General features: G+C 42.5%; 1 protein-coding gene across 1 annotated transcript in view; it reads left to right on the forward strand.

Annotated features, from left to right (window-relative positions):
- Positions 1-15,331, forward strand: part of MFSD2A (MFSD2 lysolipid transporter A, lysophospholipid) — a 47,508-nt gene that overhangs the window by 17,563 nt on the left and 14,614 nt on the right. The window contains exons 6-8 of the mRNA XM_068268793.1: positions 6,796-6,968; positions 14,477-14,567; positions 14,650-14,771. Coding sequence (XP_068124894.1) covers positions 6,796-6,968; positions 14,477-14,567; positions 14,650-14,771 — 386 coding nt within the window. The remainder of the gene's footprint in view (positions 1-6,795; positions 6,969-14,476; positions 14,568-14,649; positions 14,772-15,331) is intronic.

Genomic DNA, 15,331 nt, shown 5'->3' on the forward strand with positions numbered 1-15,331 from the left:
GCTGTCTGAGCAGGTAATAGCAGCGGTGGGGGTGGGGGGGAGCCATGGACCACCACAAACAGGACTCGCATTCAAGCCGACCCCCCCCCCAACTTTTGGCCCCCTTTTGTGGGGGTCAAAAATTCGGCTTGTATGCGAGTATATACGGTACTTCTTTTTATGTGCCTAAAACACAGCCACTGGATTTATCCGGGTGTTGAAATATTTCATTTACGATGTGCTGTAGCCCACTAGGGCAATACACAATACAACAAAATTGTTCTCTTTTTTTTTTTTTTTTTTACCTTCATATTTTGATAAAATCAATTGTATATAATTTTTTTTTTCTCGATCAAGGAAAAATTGATCAATTGTTTTTCTTAATATTTTTTGAAAATCTGATTGGCCACGGTGGGAATTATTAAATTGTTTGCTCAGGAAGTTTGAATATTAATTTTCAAACACTACCATTGGCCAATAACTTTACTGTATATCATCAAATAGAACTCTTTAGCTGAAAATGTTTAATAACGCAAATAGAAGTCTACCCAGGAAATGTAATGGCTGTACTCACCCTACTGGTTGCATGCGTATTTTAGGTGTGGCTTAAAAATTACTGAAGATAAAAGGACAGCTGAAGCTAGAGGGATATGGAGGCTGCCATATTTATTTCCCTTTAAACAATACCAGTTGCCTGATAGCCCTGCTGATCCTCTGACTCTAATACTTCAGCCATAAACCCTGAACAAGCATGCAGCAGATCAGATGTTTCTGTCAGATCTGGCAAGATTACCTGCATGCTTGTTTCTGGTATTTTTCAGACAATACTGCAGCCGGGCTGGCAGGCAACTGGTATTGTTTAAAAGGAAATAAATATGGCAGCTCCATAGTCTTCTCACTTCAGTTGTCCTTTTTAAGGGCCCTTTCACGCTATGTCCGTTGTGTTGCAGAATAATTCCGCATGCTCACTCACTGCCCATACAATTCTATGGACCTGTTCACACTTCTGTGTTGTAACTGATCACATTATTCCAACTAGCTGCATGCAAGCTTTGAATCAAAGTCTGTGTTCGGTCTCCATTGCAGTTCACACTCATAATGTGTACATTATGCAACGGGCACAGTGCAAATCCAGCCTTAAGCTCAGCTGGACAGTCTGGCAACTAGCTCACATAAATGGCAGCCTCCATATTCATTTTTTTATTTTTTATTTTTTTTGTGTAACTCCATTTTTATTGAAGTTTTTCAATATACCAATAACATATTAATAGCAGATGAGGTTTAAACACGTATCAATGGTTATCCAAATGTCTCTTCAACATTACAAAACAAAAACCATAAACAGCATTATAAACATCTAGTTTATCTAATGCTAACAAAAATTAAACCAAAGAGTATGAGTTATCACATCAAGAAATATATAGGCCATTATTATCTTTGGTCAGCTTATATAGCTTAGCCCACATAATAAGTATCTTATATGAATAACAAAAAGAGTAGAAAAACAGAAAAAGAAAACAAAGAAAGAGGGGGGGGGGGAAAAGCAAAAAAAAACCAGAAGTAAATAAGAAGAAAACAAAAGAAAAGGAGAGAGGGGAAAAAAAAGAGGAATTTTTGGAACACAAGTAGACAATGTCTAACAAGTATTTAAGGAATCGCTATAGAATATCACTACCCCTCACCTCCCCACTCCCTCCTTTCCCCAGTCCTCAGATCCCCCAACCAATTGCCATATAAAAGGTTTCCATCAAACATAAAACATTTCAAGCTCTGTTTCCTTCTTCTGATAATGGTAGTTCATAATTGATATCCCAATAATCCCAGACCTTGGAAAATAAGTCACTTTTCTCATGGGATAGATAAGTGAGATATTCCATGGTTCGAGTATGTCTTATTCTCTGAATTACCTCCTGCATAGTAGGATATTCTCTACTTTTCCAATTTGAGGCTATGGCTATTCTTTCCGCAGTCAAGGCATGGTTCGTCATCTTAAATGACAGCCTTGAGGTGGTTTTCCCAGTACATAAATCCATGGATCTAATTTTATTTTCTTTTTTAAGACCTGTTTTAGTAAATCTCCAATCTCTTCCCAGAAAACCTGAATTTTAGAGCAGAACCAGAATATGAGAGAGGGTTCCTACCTCCCTGCATTCCCTCCAGCACAAGTTTGAAGTTTGTGTGGATATAATTTATGTATCTTATAAGGCGTATAATACCATTCAAAAAGTATTTTATATATGTTTTCTTTTGTCTTAGAGCAGAGTGAGGTTTTTCTTGCATTGGCCCATATTTCTCCCCATTCTACAAGATCTAAGTTGTTTTGAAATTCTGTTTCCCAATGTGTCATAAGAATGTTTTGTGAAATTTTTCCTCAGGTGGGACATTAAGAATCGAGTATATTCTAGATATTAAGTGGGGTGTTCTCTCAGTCTCAAGGGTTAATGTTTCGAAATTTGTTAATGGAGAGAGAGGATTTTGGCCTATCTGAGCATGTATAGATCTAATTTGAAAATATAATAAAAAATGACCCCCAGTTAGGGAGAATTTTTTTACAGAATTCAGAGAAGGGAAGTAATTTTCTAGTAGATGGGTCACATACATCTCTCATAGAGAGTAAAGATTTATCCTTGATACAAGGGAGGTCAGTTGCCACGTCATTGCTCTGTATTCTAGTCAGCATGGACCTGGATGCTTGTAAATTAAATGAGAATCGGATCTGTCTCCAAAGGGACAGGGTGAAGTCCACTGAGCTCAGTATATATTTTCCAGAGCCCGCTCCGCCTTCTGGAGACCACAACACTGAAGCCAGTGTTCTAGGGGAGATAGAGGCCTCTTCTAAGTCCACCCATCTTGGTCTAGAATCTAAGGAAGACCACTGGACAATTTGGCATAGGTGGGCAGCATAATGATATTTTTGCAAGCTAGGCACTGATTGCCCTCCTCTTGATCTATCTGTTTCCATAACAGAACGTAGTACTCTGGGCCGCTTGTTTGCCCAAATCTATACATTATTTTTAGAAAATATTGTAATAGTTGGGACTTAGGAATCCTAACTGGTAGAGTGTCACAAAGATAGAGAAGACTCGGAATTGCATTCATTTTAAGAGCATATATCCGACCGTACCAGGATAGCTTATATGTATTCCATTCCGATATTTCTTTAATTAATTGTTTGAACATGGGGGGAAAATTATGGTCCTATAACTTCTTAGAGTTATTGCTAAGGTTTATGCCTAGATATTTGCTGTAATTTGACTTCCATTTAAATGGAAGTCAAATTACAGCAAATATCAAGTCTTTTTGGAAGTCTTTTTACTGCAAGTTTACTCAAATGCTGGCAAACCTCAATCTAAGGGGGAATATAGGTATTCTTTGCATATCGACTTCATCTCACTATGCCCTCCCTCTATCCCTTAAAGAATACCTGTAGGGGGAAAAAAAGAGAAGTCTCTGGATAATTTAGAGGCTTCACCCATCCCCCTCCACTCCACTCTTCCAGTGCCCCCCACCCCGAACCTCTTTGACAAGGACTTGTCGCAGAGGTGAGCACTGCCTTGCTCCTGTCTTTGTGCGGCTGCATCGCACCTGCACAATAGCATGGAGAAGCCCAGGCTTGGCGGTAAAAGCACTGGGGCAGTTATTGCATTGTCTTCTGCTCTGAACTGGGCAGGTGTATAGAAGATGGGGTCGGTCAGTGATATTCAAAGAATTCCGAGCTGATGCAGGATTATGCATTTTTTAATGTATACAGCAATCAAATGCAACGGAGGTGGCAATTGAAGGGTTTATGTTGCATACATTTGCATAATCCTTGCTTGAGCTCAATCATTTGCATGTCATTGACCATCCCTTTATAGGTGAATATGGAAAGCAGTGTTTGTCCAGGAAAGGTCATTAGTCCTCTGGAGCTGTGTCTGCACAGAGCCCTTCCCCTGTTGTCTCCTATGCAAATTCCCCTTTCTGCAGCACTCCGAGCAGAGGCAGCCTGGCACCGGCTAGGCTGGGCTGCAGAATGGGCTGATTGTGCTGCTATAATGTTTATGAAACAGCATAGAAGGGGAACCCAAGATTAATCGTTGCATTTGATTTTAGATTCTATCACTGTGAATTTGTTTTAATAATTCTTCTGTAAACTGTAATTCATTTTTTCAGCTCTATTGGTATTTTTGTTGAGAAATAGATTCCTGTCCAGGTCAGCTCTGTACATTACAAGGATTTTAACATACAGTATTCCAGGTGCTTTCCATTTTAATGTGCATATACAAGGCATACGTATGGCACTGTCTGACACACTTATCTTTTATCTTCTATTGTGAAATCTGCATAATTTGCACACACCATCTTTTAAATGGAGCAAAGGATGCCAAGAATGTTTGCTGTATCTAGTTGTCTAGGAAAATGTGACTCTGTGTATGTTCTGCACTCTAAGGCAGCACTCTGTATCCCAGAATGCTGTTGCCATGGTGGAAAATATGGGATGTTTAAATGTCCTGAGAATTTTAGAAAAGAGGCAATTAGTAGCATCAACTTATAGAATATCTTGTATAGCACTCAATAACAATACTACATTTTTATTTTTATTTTTTTTAATGAAGAAGGATTTTTAGTTTTACAGCCCCATTCAGGAAAAAATGTATCCTACTTTTGAATCCTCTTGGATTATTATTATTTTTCACCCTGTGTCCCCACTTGTGAGAATTTGCATTGATTCCTGATCAGACGGGGAATGAAGAATCTTCCCTAATGCCTCATTCACAGTGGAACAACTTAGAGGCATCTTAAAGGGACTCCGAACAGTGCCGAAAATATGGAAAGATGCATATCATTTTAAAGCTCTCTTTCTCCTCTTTCCAATGATATATAAACCGCCGCCCTACTCCTTTTAGTTTTCGCTATTTTCGCGATTGAAATTGCCGCGGCCGCAAGTTTCAATCGCGAAAATAGAGAAAACTAAAAGGCGTAGAGCAACGATTTAGGTGTCGCCAGAAAGAGGAGAAAGAGCGCTTTAAAATGATATCCATCTTTCCATAGTTACTTGTATTACACAGGACGACACTTTCCCCAGTGTCAGCAGCTCCATTCAGCAGAAAAAGTCGCCCTGTGTAATACAATGTAACTATGGAAAGATGGATATCATTTTAAAGCTCTCTTTCTGGCGACACCTAAATCGTCGCCCTACGCCTTTTAGTTTTCTCTATTTTCGTGATTGAAATCGCGAAAATGGCGAAAACTAAAAGGAGTAGGGCGGCGGTTTATATATCATTGGAAAGAGGAGAAAGAGAGCTTTAAAATGATATGCATCTTTCCATGGTTTCTGCACTGCTCAGAGTCACTTTAATGCAGTTAATTGCACTGCAGTAGTAATAGTCTATGCAATGTTCAGTGTTCTTCCACTGCAATGCTTTCCAATGGACACCAGTATCCCAACGCAGTGCATGCAGTGTTAGTGCCAGTCAAGCATACCTTTTCATTGACTGAAACATGCGTTTCAGCTTTTGTTGCAATCTTGTTATATAGGAAATGCATTTCCTGGACTGTCAGTCTATGGCTCAACACACACCATACAATCTAGGTTGTTCAATCTTACCACTTTCATGTAGTATAAGAGCTTATCCAATCATTCATTCAAGGTATTTTCAATCTGTTAGCCCTTATACTACATAGATTTGGTAAATCTGTACAACCAAGATTGTATGGTGTGTGTTGAGCTTAAGGCTGTGAACCTAGCCTTACACTGACAGACAAGCACAAATACAAGAGGATTTGTATGTTTGTTTTTGTTGTTGTTGTTGTTGTTTAAAAAAAAAAAATAAGAATTTTTTGTGCTTTGCTGTGCTTCATTTGCTAGCCCTGGCACTACCAGTTTTCATACTTAAAGGGGAACTGCAGATAGGTGTGTATGGAGGCTGCCATGTTTGTTTCCTTTTAAGCAATACCAGTTGCCTGGCAGCCCTGCTGATTCTCAGCCTATAATACTATTAGCCATAGCCCCTGAACAAGCATGCAGCAGATCAGGTGTTTCAGACTTTAAAGTCAGATCTGACTAGACTAGCTGCATGCTTGTTTCTGGTGTTATTCAGATACTACTGCAGAGAAATAGACCAGCAGGGCTGCCAGGCAACTGGTATTGATTAAAAGGAAATGAATATGGCGGCCTCCGTATACCTCTTACTTCAGTTCCCCTTTAAAGTGTACCTGAGACCAAAGAGGTCTCAGGTTGTATACTTGCCTGGGGCTTCCTCCTGCCCCATTGAGGCCACTCAGTCCCTCGCCCTCTCCCTGGGCTGCTCCTGTCTTCCGCTGCATGGCCCAGTATTCTGGCCGAGTCACGCTTCATCATGCATGCCTGGCTGTGCGCGCTCCCTTGTTGCAATAGCTACTGTGCAGAACTCTCCCAAACCTGGGAGCGTGCGTGGCTAGGTTGCACCTGCGCGACGAAACACGACTCTGCTACAGTACCGGGCCATCCAGCAAGACATCTGAGCGGCCTGGGGAGATGGCGAGGGACTGAGTGGCCTCGATGGGGCTGGAGGAAGCCCCAGGTAAGTATAAAACCTTAGACCTCATTGGTCTCAGGTTTCCTTTAAAGCCTCAAAGGTCCACGGAATATCTGCTATGGGGATACAGGCAGCCCCCCCAAGTTGTACTTGCTCTTGTCCACACTATTCAAAACTAAAATTAAAACTTTCCCTGAAATTGATCGTTCAGGGGGTGGTGCACTGTAGGTGAGCACTAAAAACTTGTTTGTTTCAAACATTCCTGGATGTTTGACATGACTGAGGTTCCTCCTAACTTTGTTTCCTTTTCTCCTCCCAGGGATGACTGTGGAAGTCCTGGGCACTGTACTGGGTACAGCAATTCAAGGTCAGATTGTGGGTAAAGTGGATACAGTTTGTGTGCCTAGTGCCGTGCTGGATCAGCCTGAGAATGTTTCTATGATATATGACAATGGCAGCCCTTCCCGTGACCCAGACTCCCTCACCAGCACAGTAAGTTTCAGCAATCCTATCACAGCACCCCCATTTATGCTGCGGCAGCTGTAGGCTAGACGCTATACACATGCAGAATCTACATAGTAAGAGTCCCTTTTAGAAGCAAGAAGCCTTTTCTGGTTCTACCCCCAGGTGATGCGTAAGCCTGGAAAGGTATTCCTCAGATGTTCTATTCAGATGAAACCATGTTACAACAGTTTGTGGACATCAAGTTCAGGACCTATTTAGGATCTAAATAAATCTGTTTTAGCTAGGCCACATTGAAGCCTGATAGTCCTATTTCTGTGACGGCTGTTACTGAAAGAAGGGAAACCACAGGGATCATTTGATTTCAGATTCCATCACTGTGAATGTGTTTTTAGTAATCATTCTGTAAACTGTAATTTATTTTTCCAGCTCTGTTGGTATTTTGTTGAGAAATACATTCCTGTTCAGCTCTGTACATTACAATAAGTTTAACATTCACTATGCCAGGTGCTTTCCATTTAATCTGCATATGTAAGGAAAAAGAATGTCTGTGACTGCTGTTATACCTTAACAAGGTTATACAGGCTCCCAGCATGGAAATTAGCTAAAAGTGTACCTAAAGCAATATGTAATATGATGAGATAAATGTGTATGTATAGTGCCAGACATATTAATATCAAGGCTGTTTTACTTGCTTTATTTTGCTGCCTGAAAGAGTTGATTTCTAGGCATAGAAGGGACTGCTTTTGTCTTGTCGGTACCTTGTCGGGAATATACAGTGGAGGAAATAATTATTTGACCCCTCACTGATTTTGTAAGTTTGTCCAATGACAAAGAAATGAAAAGTCTCAGAACAGTATCATTTCAATGGTAGGTTTATTTTAACAGTGGCAGATAGCACATCAAAAGGAAAATCGAAAAAATAACCTTAAATAAAAGATAGCAACTGATTTGCATTTCATTGAGTGAAATACCGTATTTGCTGCTCTATAAGACGCACTTTTTCCCCCAAAAAAATGGGAAGAAAAAGTCCCTGCGTCTTATACGGCAAAGGCAGGCAATCCCCAACTTGCGAACGCCCGCCGATACGAACCGCAACCCGCCGCCATTGGGGATTCCCTGCCTGTGTCCCCGCTGGGCCTGGCCTGCCCCCTGCGTGGCACATCTCTCCCCATGTAATAATTTCTTCCCCCCCCCCCCCCCCGCCATGCGTTCGTCTCCCCGGGTCACCCCCCCCCTGCGTGTCTCGCTATCCCCGTTGTACTTATGTCCCGCAGTGTCAGCAGCAGCGGTGGAGGCTTACCAGATCCATGCCGCCGCCGCAAGGACTGCAGACACCCGGCTACTCCGTGTGTTTCCTCTACTGCACGGCTTGTACTGATTGCGTCATCAGTAGCCGCGCAGTAGAGGAAACACACGGAGTAGCCAGGTGTGTGCAGTCCTCGCGGCGGCATGGATCTGGTAAGCCTCCACCGCTGCTGCTGACACTGCGGGACATAAGTACAACGGGGATAGCGAGACACGCAGGGGGGGTGACCCGGGGAGACGCACGCATGGCGGGGGGGGGGGGGGAAGAAATTATTACATGGGGAGAGATGTGGCACGCAGGGGCCAGGCCCAGCGGGGACACACATGGGGAGGAAGGACACAGGACATATGAGGAGAAGGGGTGGTCAGGATATATGGGGGAGAAGGGGCACACAGGACCCATAGGGATACACCATTTGGGGGAGAACATGTACAAGACGCCTCTGGAATATGGACGCACCAGGATGGAGATATATATATATATATATATATATATATATATATATATATATATATATATATATATATATATATATATATATATATATATATATATATATATATATATATATATATATATATATATATATATATATATATTATAATTTTTATTTTTTATTTTTTTATTTTTTTTGAACCCTCTAACAATAAAATACTTAGTGGAAAAACCCTTGTTTGCAAGCACAGAGGTCAAACGTTTCTAACGTTTCTTGTAATTGATGACCAAGTTTGCACACATTTTAGGAGGAATGTTGGTCCACTCCTCTTTGCAGATCATCTCTAAATCCCTAAGGTTTCGAGGCTGTCTCTGTGCAACTCTGAGCTTGAGCTCCCTCCATAGGTTTTCTATTGGATTAAGGTCCGGAGACTGACTAGGCCACTCCATGACCTTAATGTGCTTCTTCTTGAGCCACTCCTTTGTTGCCTTTGCTGTATGTTTTGGGTCATTGTCGTGCTGGAACACCCATCCACGACCCATTTTCAGTTTCCTAGCAGAGGGAAGGAGGTTGTCGTTCAGGATTTCACGATACATGGCTCCGTCCATTTTCCCGTTAATGCGATTAAGTTGTCCTGTGCCCTTAGCAGAAAAACACCCCCAAAGCAAAATGTTTCCACCCCCATGCTTGACGGTTGGGACGGTGTTCTGGGGGTCATAGGCAGCATTTTTCTTCCTCCAAACACAGCGAGTGGAGTTAAAGCCAAAGAGCTCTATTTTGGTCTCATCAGACCACAGCACCTTCTCCCAGTCACTCACAGAATCATTCAGGTGTTCATTGGCAAACTTCAGACGGGCCTGCACATGTGCCTTCTTGAGCAGGGGGACCTTGCGAGCCCGGCAGGATTTTAATCCATTGCGGTGTAATGTGTTTCCAATGGTTTTCTTGATGACTGTGGTCCCTGCTAATTTGAGGTCATTCACTAACTCCTCCCGTGTAGTTCTAGGATGCTTTTTCACCTTTCTCAGAACCATTGACACCCCAAGAGGTGAGATCTTGCGTGGAGCCCCAGAGCGAGGTCGATTGATGGTCATTTTGTGCTCCTTCCAGTTTCGAACAATCGCACCAGCAGTTGTCACCTTCTCTCCCAGCTTCTTGCTAATGGTTTTGTAGCCCATTCCAGCCTTGTGCAGGTCTACAATTTTGTCTCTGACATCCTTGGACAGCTCTTTGGACTTTCCCATGTTGGAGAGTTTGGAGTCTGCTTGATTGATTGATTCTGTGGACAAGTGTCTTTTATACAGGTGACTAGTTAGGACAGGTGTCCTTAATGAGGGTGACTAATTGAGTAGAAGTGTCTAACCACTCTGTGGGAGCCAGAACTCTTAAAGGGAATGTGGAAATCACTTACTTATCAATACACCAAGATTTCAAAAATACTTCAGGAGATGAAAAGAAAAGCGATGTGTGGCTTTATTCAAATATTTTACATGTATACATGGAAAAACCAGGTAAGCCAAGTAAAAAGATTCAGGCAGTTAAGGTTTTCCGCCTGCACTTCCGCCGTGCATTGGCTCTTATACCTCAAAGTACGTAGGCATGATGTAATTTTACTTGTCCAATAATAAATGCATGACACCAAGAGTTTTTTCTTCATTGCACAGCAGGGTGGAGTTTTCCCATAGCTTAGCACCTGGTGTTGTCTCTTGCAAATAATCCATTTTCTCAAGGATGCTTCTAACATTTCAGCTTGTGGGAATGGAAACATCCTACGATAGGAGTTTTGCAGTGCCAGGCGCAGGATGTTCCTGAAAGATAAGAATTCACACACAGTACTAGCTCTTGGCTAAAGTATGTCAGCAATAGAATAATCTGAGTCTAATGTTAAAGGGTAACTCTATTCATCTGTGTTACATTGCATTTATTAAACACTAGTGTCACCTTATAACTGATAGGTGCATATCTATGAAACTTGGATTAACATACAGCTATGACATTAACAGGAACCAGAGATGAACGTTTCACACAAATTAAACATATCAGTTGATAGCTTGTAAAGAATAAATGCTCTACCTGATAGTTTTGCCGCTCTGGTGTGCCTTTTTTAGTGTTTTTTATCCATTATTGCTCCAGGAAAAATCAAATATGGCCGCCGACTCATATCCCTTCTCCTTCTGGGTTATCAGTTGTTCTGGATGTGCTGTCTAGGCTATATGAGACTATGCTGCTATCTAGGCTAAATGCAGCCTTTCATCTATGTGCTTTCATTTTGGTATGATGTACAGCTGCCTGTAGGAAGTCTCTCTCATAGAAATGAAACTGCCGTTATTATCAGTATCTAGAGCACACAGGGATCATATTCCAGCCACAGAGCTTCTCTCTCAGGAGCAGCAGCCTCTTCCATATCATCACAGCTCTCAGTATGCAAAGCAGGAAATCTAAGCCAGGAGAGGGGAAGGCTTAGTCTTGAAAAGACTACACAGAAGAGTGACTCAGCTATAATGATTCCAGGTCAAACCTCGACTGAATAGTCGGTGGATTCTTATCACAGTTGCTAATAGACTAATTAACCACTTGCCGACCGCACGCTTATACCGTGCGTCGGCAAAGTGGCAGCTGCAGGACCAGCGACGCAGTACTGCGTCGCCAGCTGCAGGCTGATTAATCAGGAAGCAGCCGCTCGCGCGAGCGGCTTCCTGTCAATTCACGGCGGGGGGCTCCGTGAATAGCCTGCGGGCCGCCGATGGCGTCTCGCAGGCTAAATGTAAACACAAGCGGAAATAATCCGCTTTGTTTACATTGTACGGCGCTGCTGCGCAGCAGCGCCGTAAGGCAGATCGGCGATCCCCGGCCAATCAGCGGCCGGGGATCGCCTCCATGTGACAGGGGACGTCCTGTCACTGGCTGCACAGGACGGATAGCGTCCTGTGCAGCCCGGATCACCGGGAGGGAGAGGGAGGGGGGTAAATGTCGCCGCGGAGGGGGGCTTTGAGGTGCCCCCCCCCCCCCCCCCGCAACTAGCCTGCACGCAGGAGCAATCAGACCCCCCTGCACATCATCCCCATAGGGGGGAAAAAAGGGGGGCGATCTGATCGCTCTGCGTGCACCCTGATCTGTGCTGGGGGCTGCAGAGCCCACCCAGCACAGATCACAACAAACAGCGCTGGTCCTTAAGGGGGGGTAAAGGGTGGGTCCTCAAGTGGTTAAGCAGATAACAATGAAACTAAAAGCAGGGTAGGTGTTTACTGTCATGTTCCCACTGATAAATGTAATAAAATACATGAGGGTGCTTCATCTCTGGTTCTCTTTAATGGTTGGTAGGGGTTCAAAAACTTATTTCACTTAATGAAATGCAAATCAGTTGCTATCTTTTATTTAAGGTTATTTTTTCGATTTTCCTTTTGATGTGCTATCTGCCACTGTTAACATAAACCTACCATTGAAATGATACTGTTCTGAGACTTTTCATTTCTTTGTCATTGGACAAACTTACAAAATCAGTGAGGGGTCAAATAATTATTTCCTCCACTGTAGTAAACATCACTGATAAGCAAATTATAGCCATTAAAGTTTTTTCCTGGTAGGTGAGGGCAGGGAGAGCTAAAATACATGAACGTGACCTTTTTCTTAGTCTGGGACACTTACCATAATAGGCTGCCACTGATTAGAAACAGTAAAACATTCAACCTACCGTAAAACCTTGTATTGAGAGTAACTTGGTTTGAGAGTGCTTTGATATACTATACAAGCAAAACATTTTGTGAAATTTTGACTTGATATACATCACAACTTGGCCGATAGTTCTTCTCCCTTTGGTGCTGCAGGATTGTACTTAATTATACTTAATCTGAGTGTAGAGACTGTGCAGACACAATTCCATGAAATCCTCATTAGTAACTGTCATTGGATAAGTTCCTTGTTAAATCCACACAAAAAAGAGGTTGGGGTGAGCCAACAGATGGCAATGATTCTGTTAGTTAAAGTGAAAGAAGTCTTATTTACATCTTTTATTTTATACTATAACGGTTTTTGGATTGTAGAATTAATCAACTGGGACTCCATTAATTCTTATGGGGAAACTTGCTTTGATATAAGAGTGCTTTGGATTACAAGCATGTTTCTGGAACAAATTATGCTTGTAAACCAAGGTTCCACTGTACTTTGTAAATGTTTAAAGGAATTATCAGGCAAAAAAAAAAAAAAAGAAATTGAGTTTCACTTACCTGGGGCTTCTACCAGCCCCATGCAGCCATCCTGTGCCCTCGTAGTCACTCACTGCTGCTCCAGTCCCCCGCTGCCAGGTCGGCAAAAACGAAACTAGCTGGCGACAGGGGACTGGAGCAGCAGTGAGAGACTACGAGGGCACAGGATGGCTGCATGGGGCTGGTAGAAGCCCCAGGTAAGTGAAACTCCATTTCCTTTTTTTTTTTTTTTTTTTTTTTTTTTTTCTTCCCTGACGATTACTTCAAATATAAAAGAAAACCATAGGATACTTTGTCATTTTTTAGGAGTAGGAGGATAAATATAATTATCTCATCAGTTTATTTTCAGCTCTCGTTCACTTTAAAGAGAACCCGAGGTGGGTTCTAAGAATGTGATCATCCCACAGAGGCTCGGTCTGCATATACTACCCAGCCTCTGTTGCTATACAGTGCCCACCAGGCCCCTTCTGCTCTCTGCTTGCCCCCATAAATCAATCGCTGTGCTAGCGACTCGCAGCGTGTCGCAGCCGGCTGTTTACCTTTTGTAGTGTCACTCTTGCCGCTCCCCTGCCGCCTCTAGGTCGCCGCTTCCCGCCTGCGTCCCTTCCCTCCAATCAGCGGGAAGGGAAGGGACACAGGCGGGGAGCGGCGACCTAGAGGAGACGGGGAGCGGCGAGAGTGACACTACCAAAGGTAAACAGCCGGCTGCGACACGCTCGTTATGTGTCGCTAGCACGGCGATTGATTTATTGAGGGCAAGCAGAATGCAGAGGGGGCCTGGGGGGGGGGGGGGGGGGGCACTGTATAGCAACAGAGGCTGTGCAGTATATGCAGACCGAGCCTCTGTGTGCTGATAGCATTCTTAGAACCCACCTCAGGTTCTCTTTAAGGCCTCAGATACAGAAGTTAGAACAAAGTAAACCGCAAGTTTTTCTTATGGATGGTTTTGTTTTATTTTTAACCAGTATAGATAGGTGATAGAATCTCACTGTCAGCCCTTAGGGAGGAACTCCAGTGAAAATAATGTAATAAAAAAAACGTGCTTTATTTTTACAATAATTATACATAAATGATTTAGTCAATGTTTGCCCATTGTAAAATATTTTAAATTTCTAATTTACATTCTGACATTTATTACATGGTGACAGTTTTACTGTTGGCAGGTGATGTAGCTGCTGCATGGTTTTTTGGCAGTTGGAAACAGCTATTTCCCACAATGCAACAAGGTTCACAGACAGGAAACTGCCGGGAGTACCACGGTCCTCAGTTTCTTGTGGGAGGGGTTTCACCACTATCAGTCATACAGCGCCCCCTGATGGTCTGTTTGTGAAAAGGAATAGATTTCTCATGTAAAAAGGGGATATCGGCTACTGATTGGGATAAAGTTCAATTCTTGGTCGGAGTTTCTCTTTAAAACCAAAATCAGATCATGGAACCCCCAGGAAAATCCTGCTTGGGAGTATTTTTATAGATGCAATTATTTGTCTGGTTCACTGTTAGAGTAGACCTAACATAGATCCTGTGACAATTTGTCATGCATTTATTCTATATCTTGGCATATAACCTCCATTTTTGCTTGTGTTTTTTTTAGAGAGAAGCCTACATGATTTCAGCAGGTGTTATTTGTGCCATATATGTATTCTGTGCCGTGGTACTGTCCCTTGGTGTGCGTGAAAAGAGAGGTAAGTGAATCTTGTTCCTTGTGTTTTTTTCCCCTGAGCTACATGTGTTTTCCAGTAGTTCACCTCACTCTCTTTCTTGCAGATTCCTGTGATCTCCTGTCTCAGCAGCAAGTATCCTTCTGGCAAGGCCTGAAACTTGTCATGAGCCATGGACCATACATTAAACTAATTACCGGCTTCCTGTTCACATCACTGGCCTTCATGGTAAGATGATCATACTGCATGCATGGCTGCTGCTATTAGGCACAGGAGGAATAGTAGGCTTATTGTGTAGTCCTTACTGTAGAAATAGTTGTGCATACCTGTCTGTTACAATGCACACATTCTTTCTTTTGTTTCACTAGTAGCAGTGGTTTTCCATTGGCTTCTACTTTGTTTGCATCAACCTGTAGCATTTTTTAGGAAAGAAAGATTTTGAAATTGCAGTAGTCTACACACCATGCAGATAAACTTTCAGTTATTGTTCTGACTGCTGTAATGTTTTAAAAGCTGACGCTCTCAAGTCCTGGCAGGTTTCAGGCATGTATGGTTCCCTGAGCATAGGAATGCCTATATGTTAGTGTGCTTTACATTACATTTATCAGCAGTTACATGTGACTTTAGTAAAGTTGTCTACAGCATTTCTCTCTGGGGTTTTTTATAAATTTTATGATGACAGAAAGCTTAGTGGGTCTGCATTGTGTGTGCATTGCCAGCTCCACCTAGTGAAACTCTTAAAGTGAAATTTAGGCGAAAAAATAAAACTTATGATCTAATGAATTGTA

The sequence above is a fragment of the Hyperolius riggenbachi genome, chromosome 2, assembly GCF_040937935.1.
Source record: "Hyperolius riggenbachi isolate aHypRig1 chromosome 2, aHypRig1.pri, whole genome shotgun sequence".
Classification (NCBI taxonomy): domain Eukaryota; kingdom Metazoa; phylum Chordata; class Amphibia; order Anura; family Hyperoliidae; genus Hyperolius; species Hyperolius riggenbachi.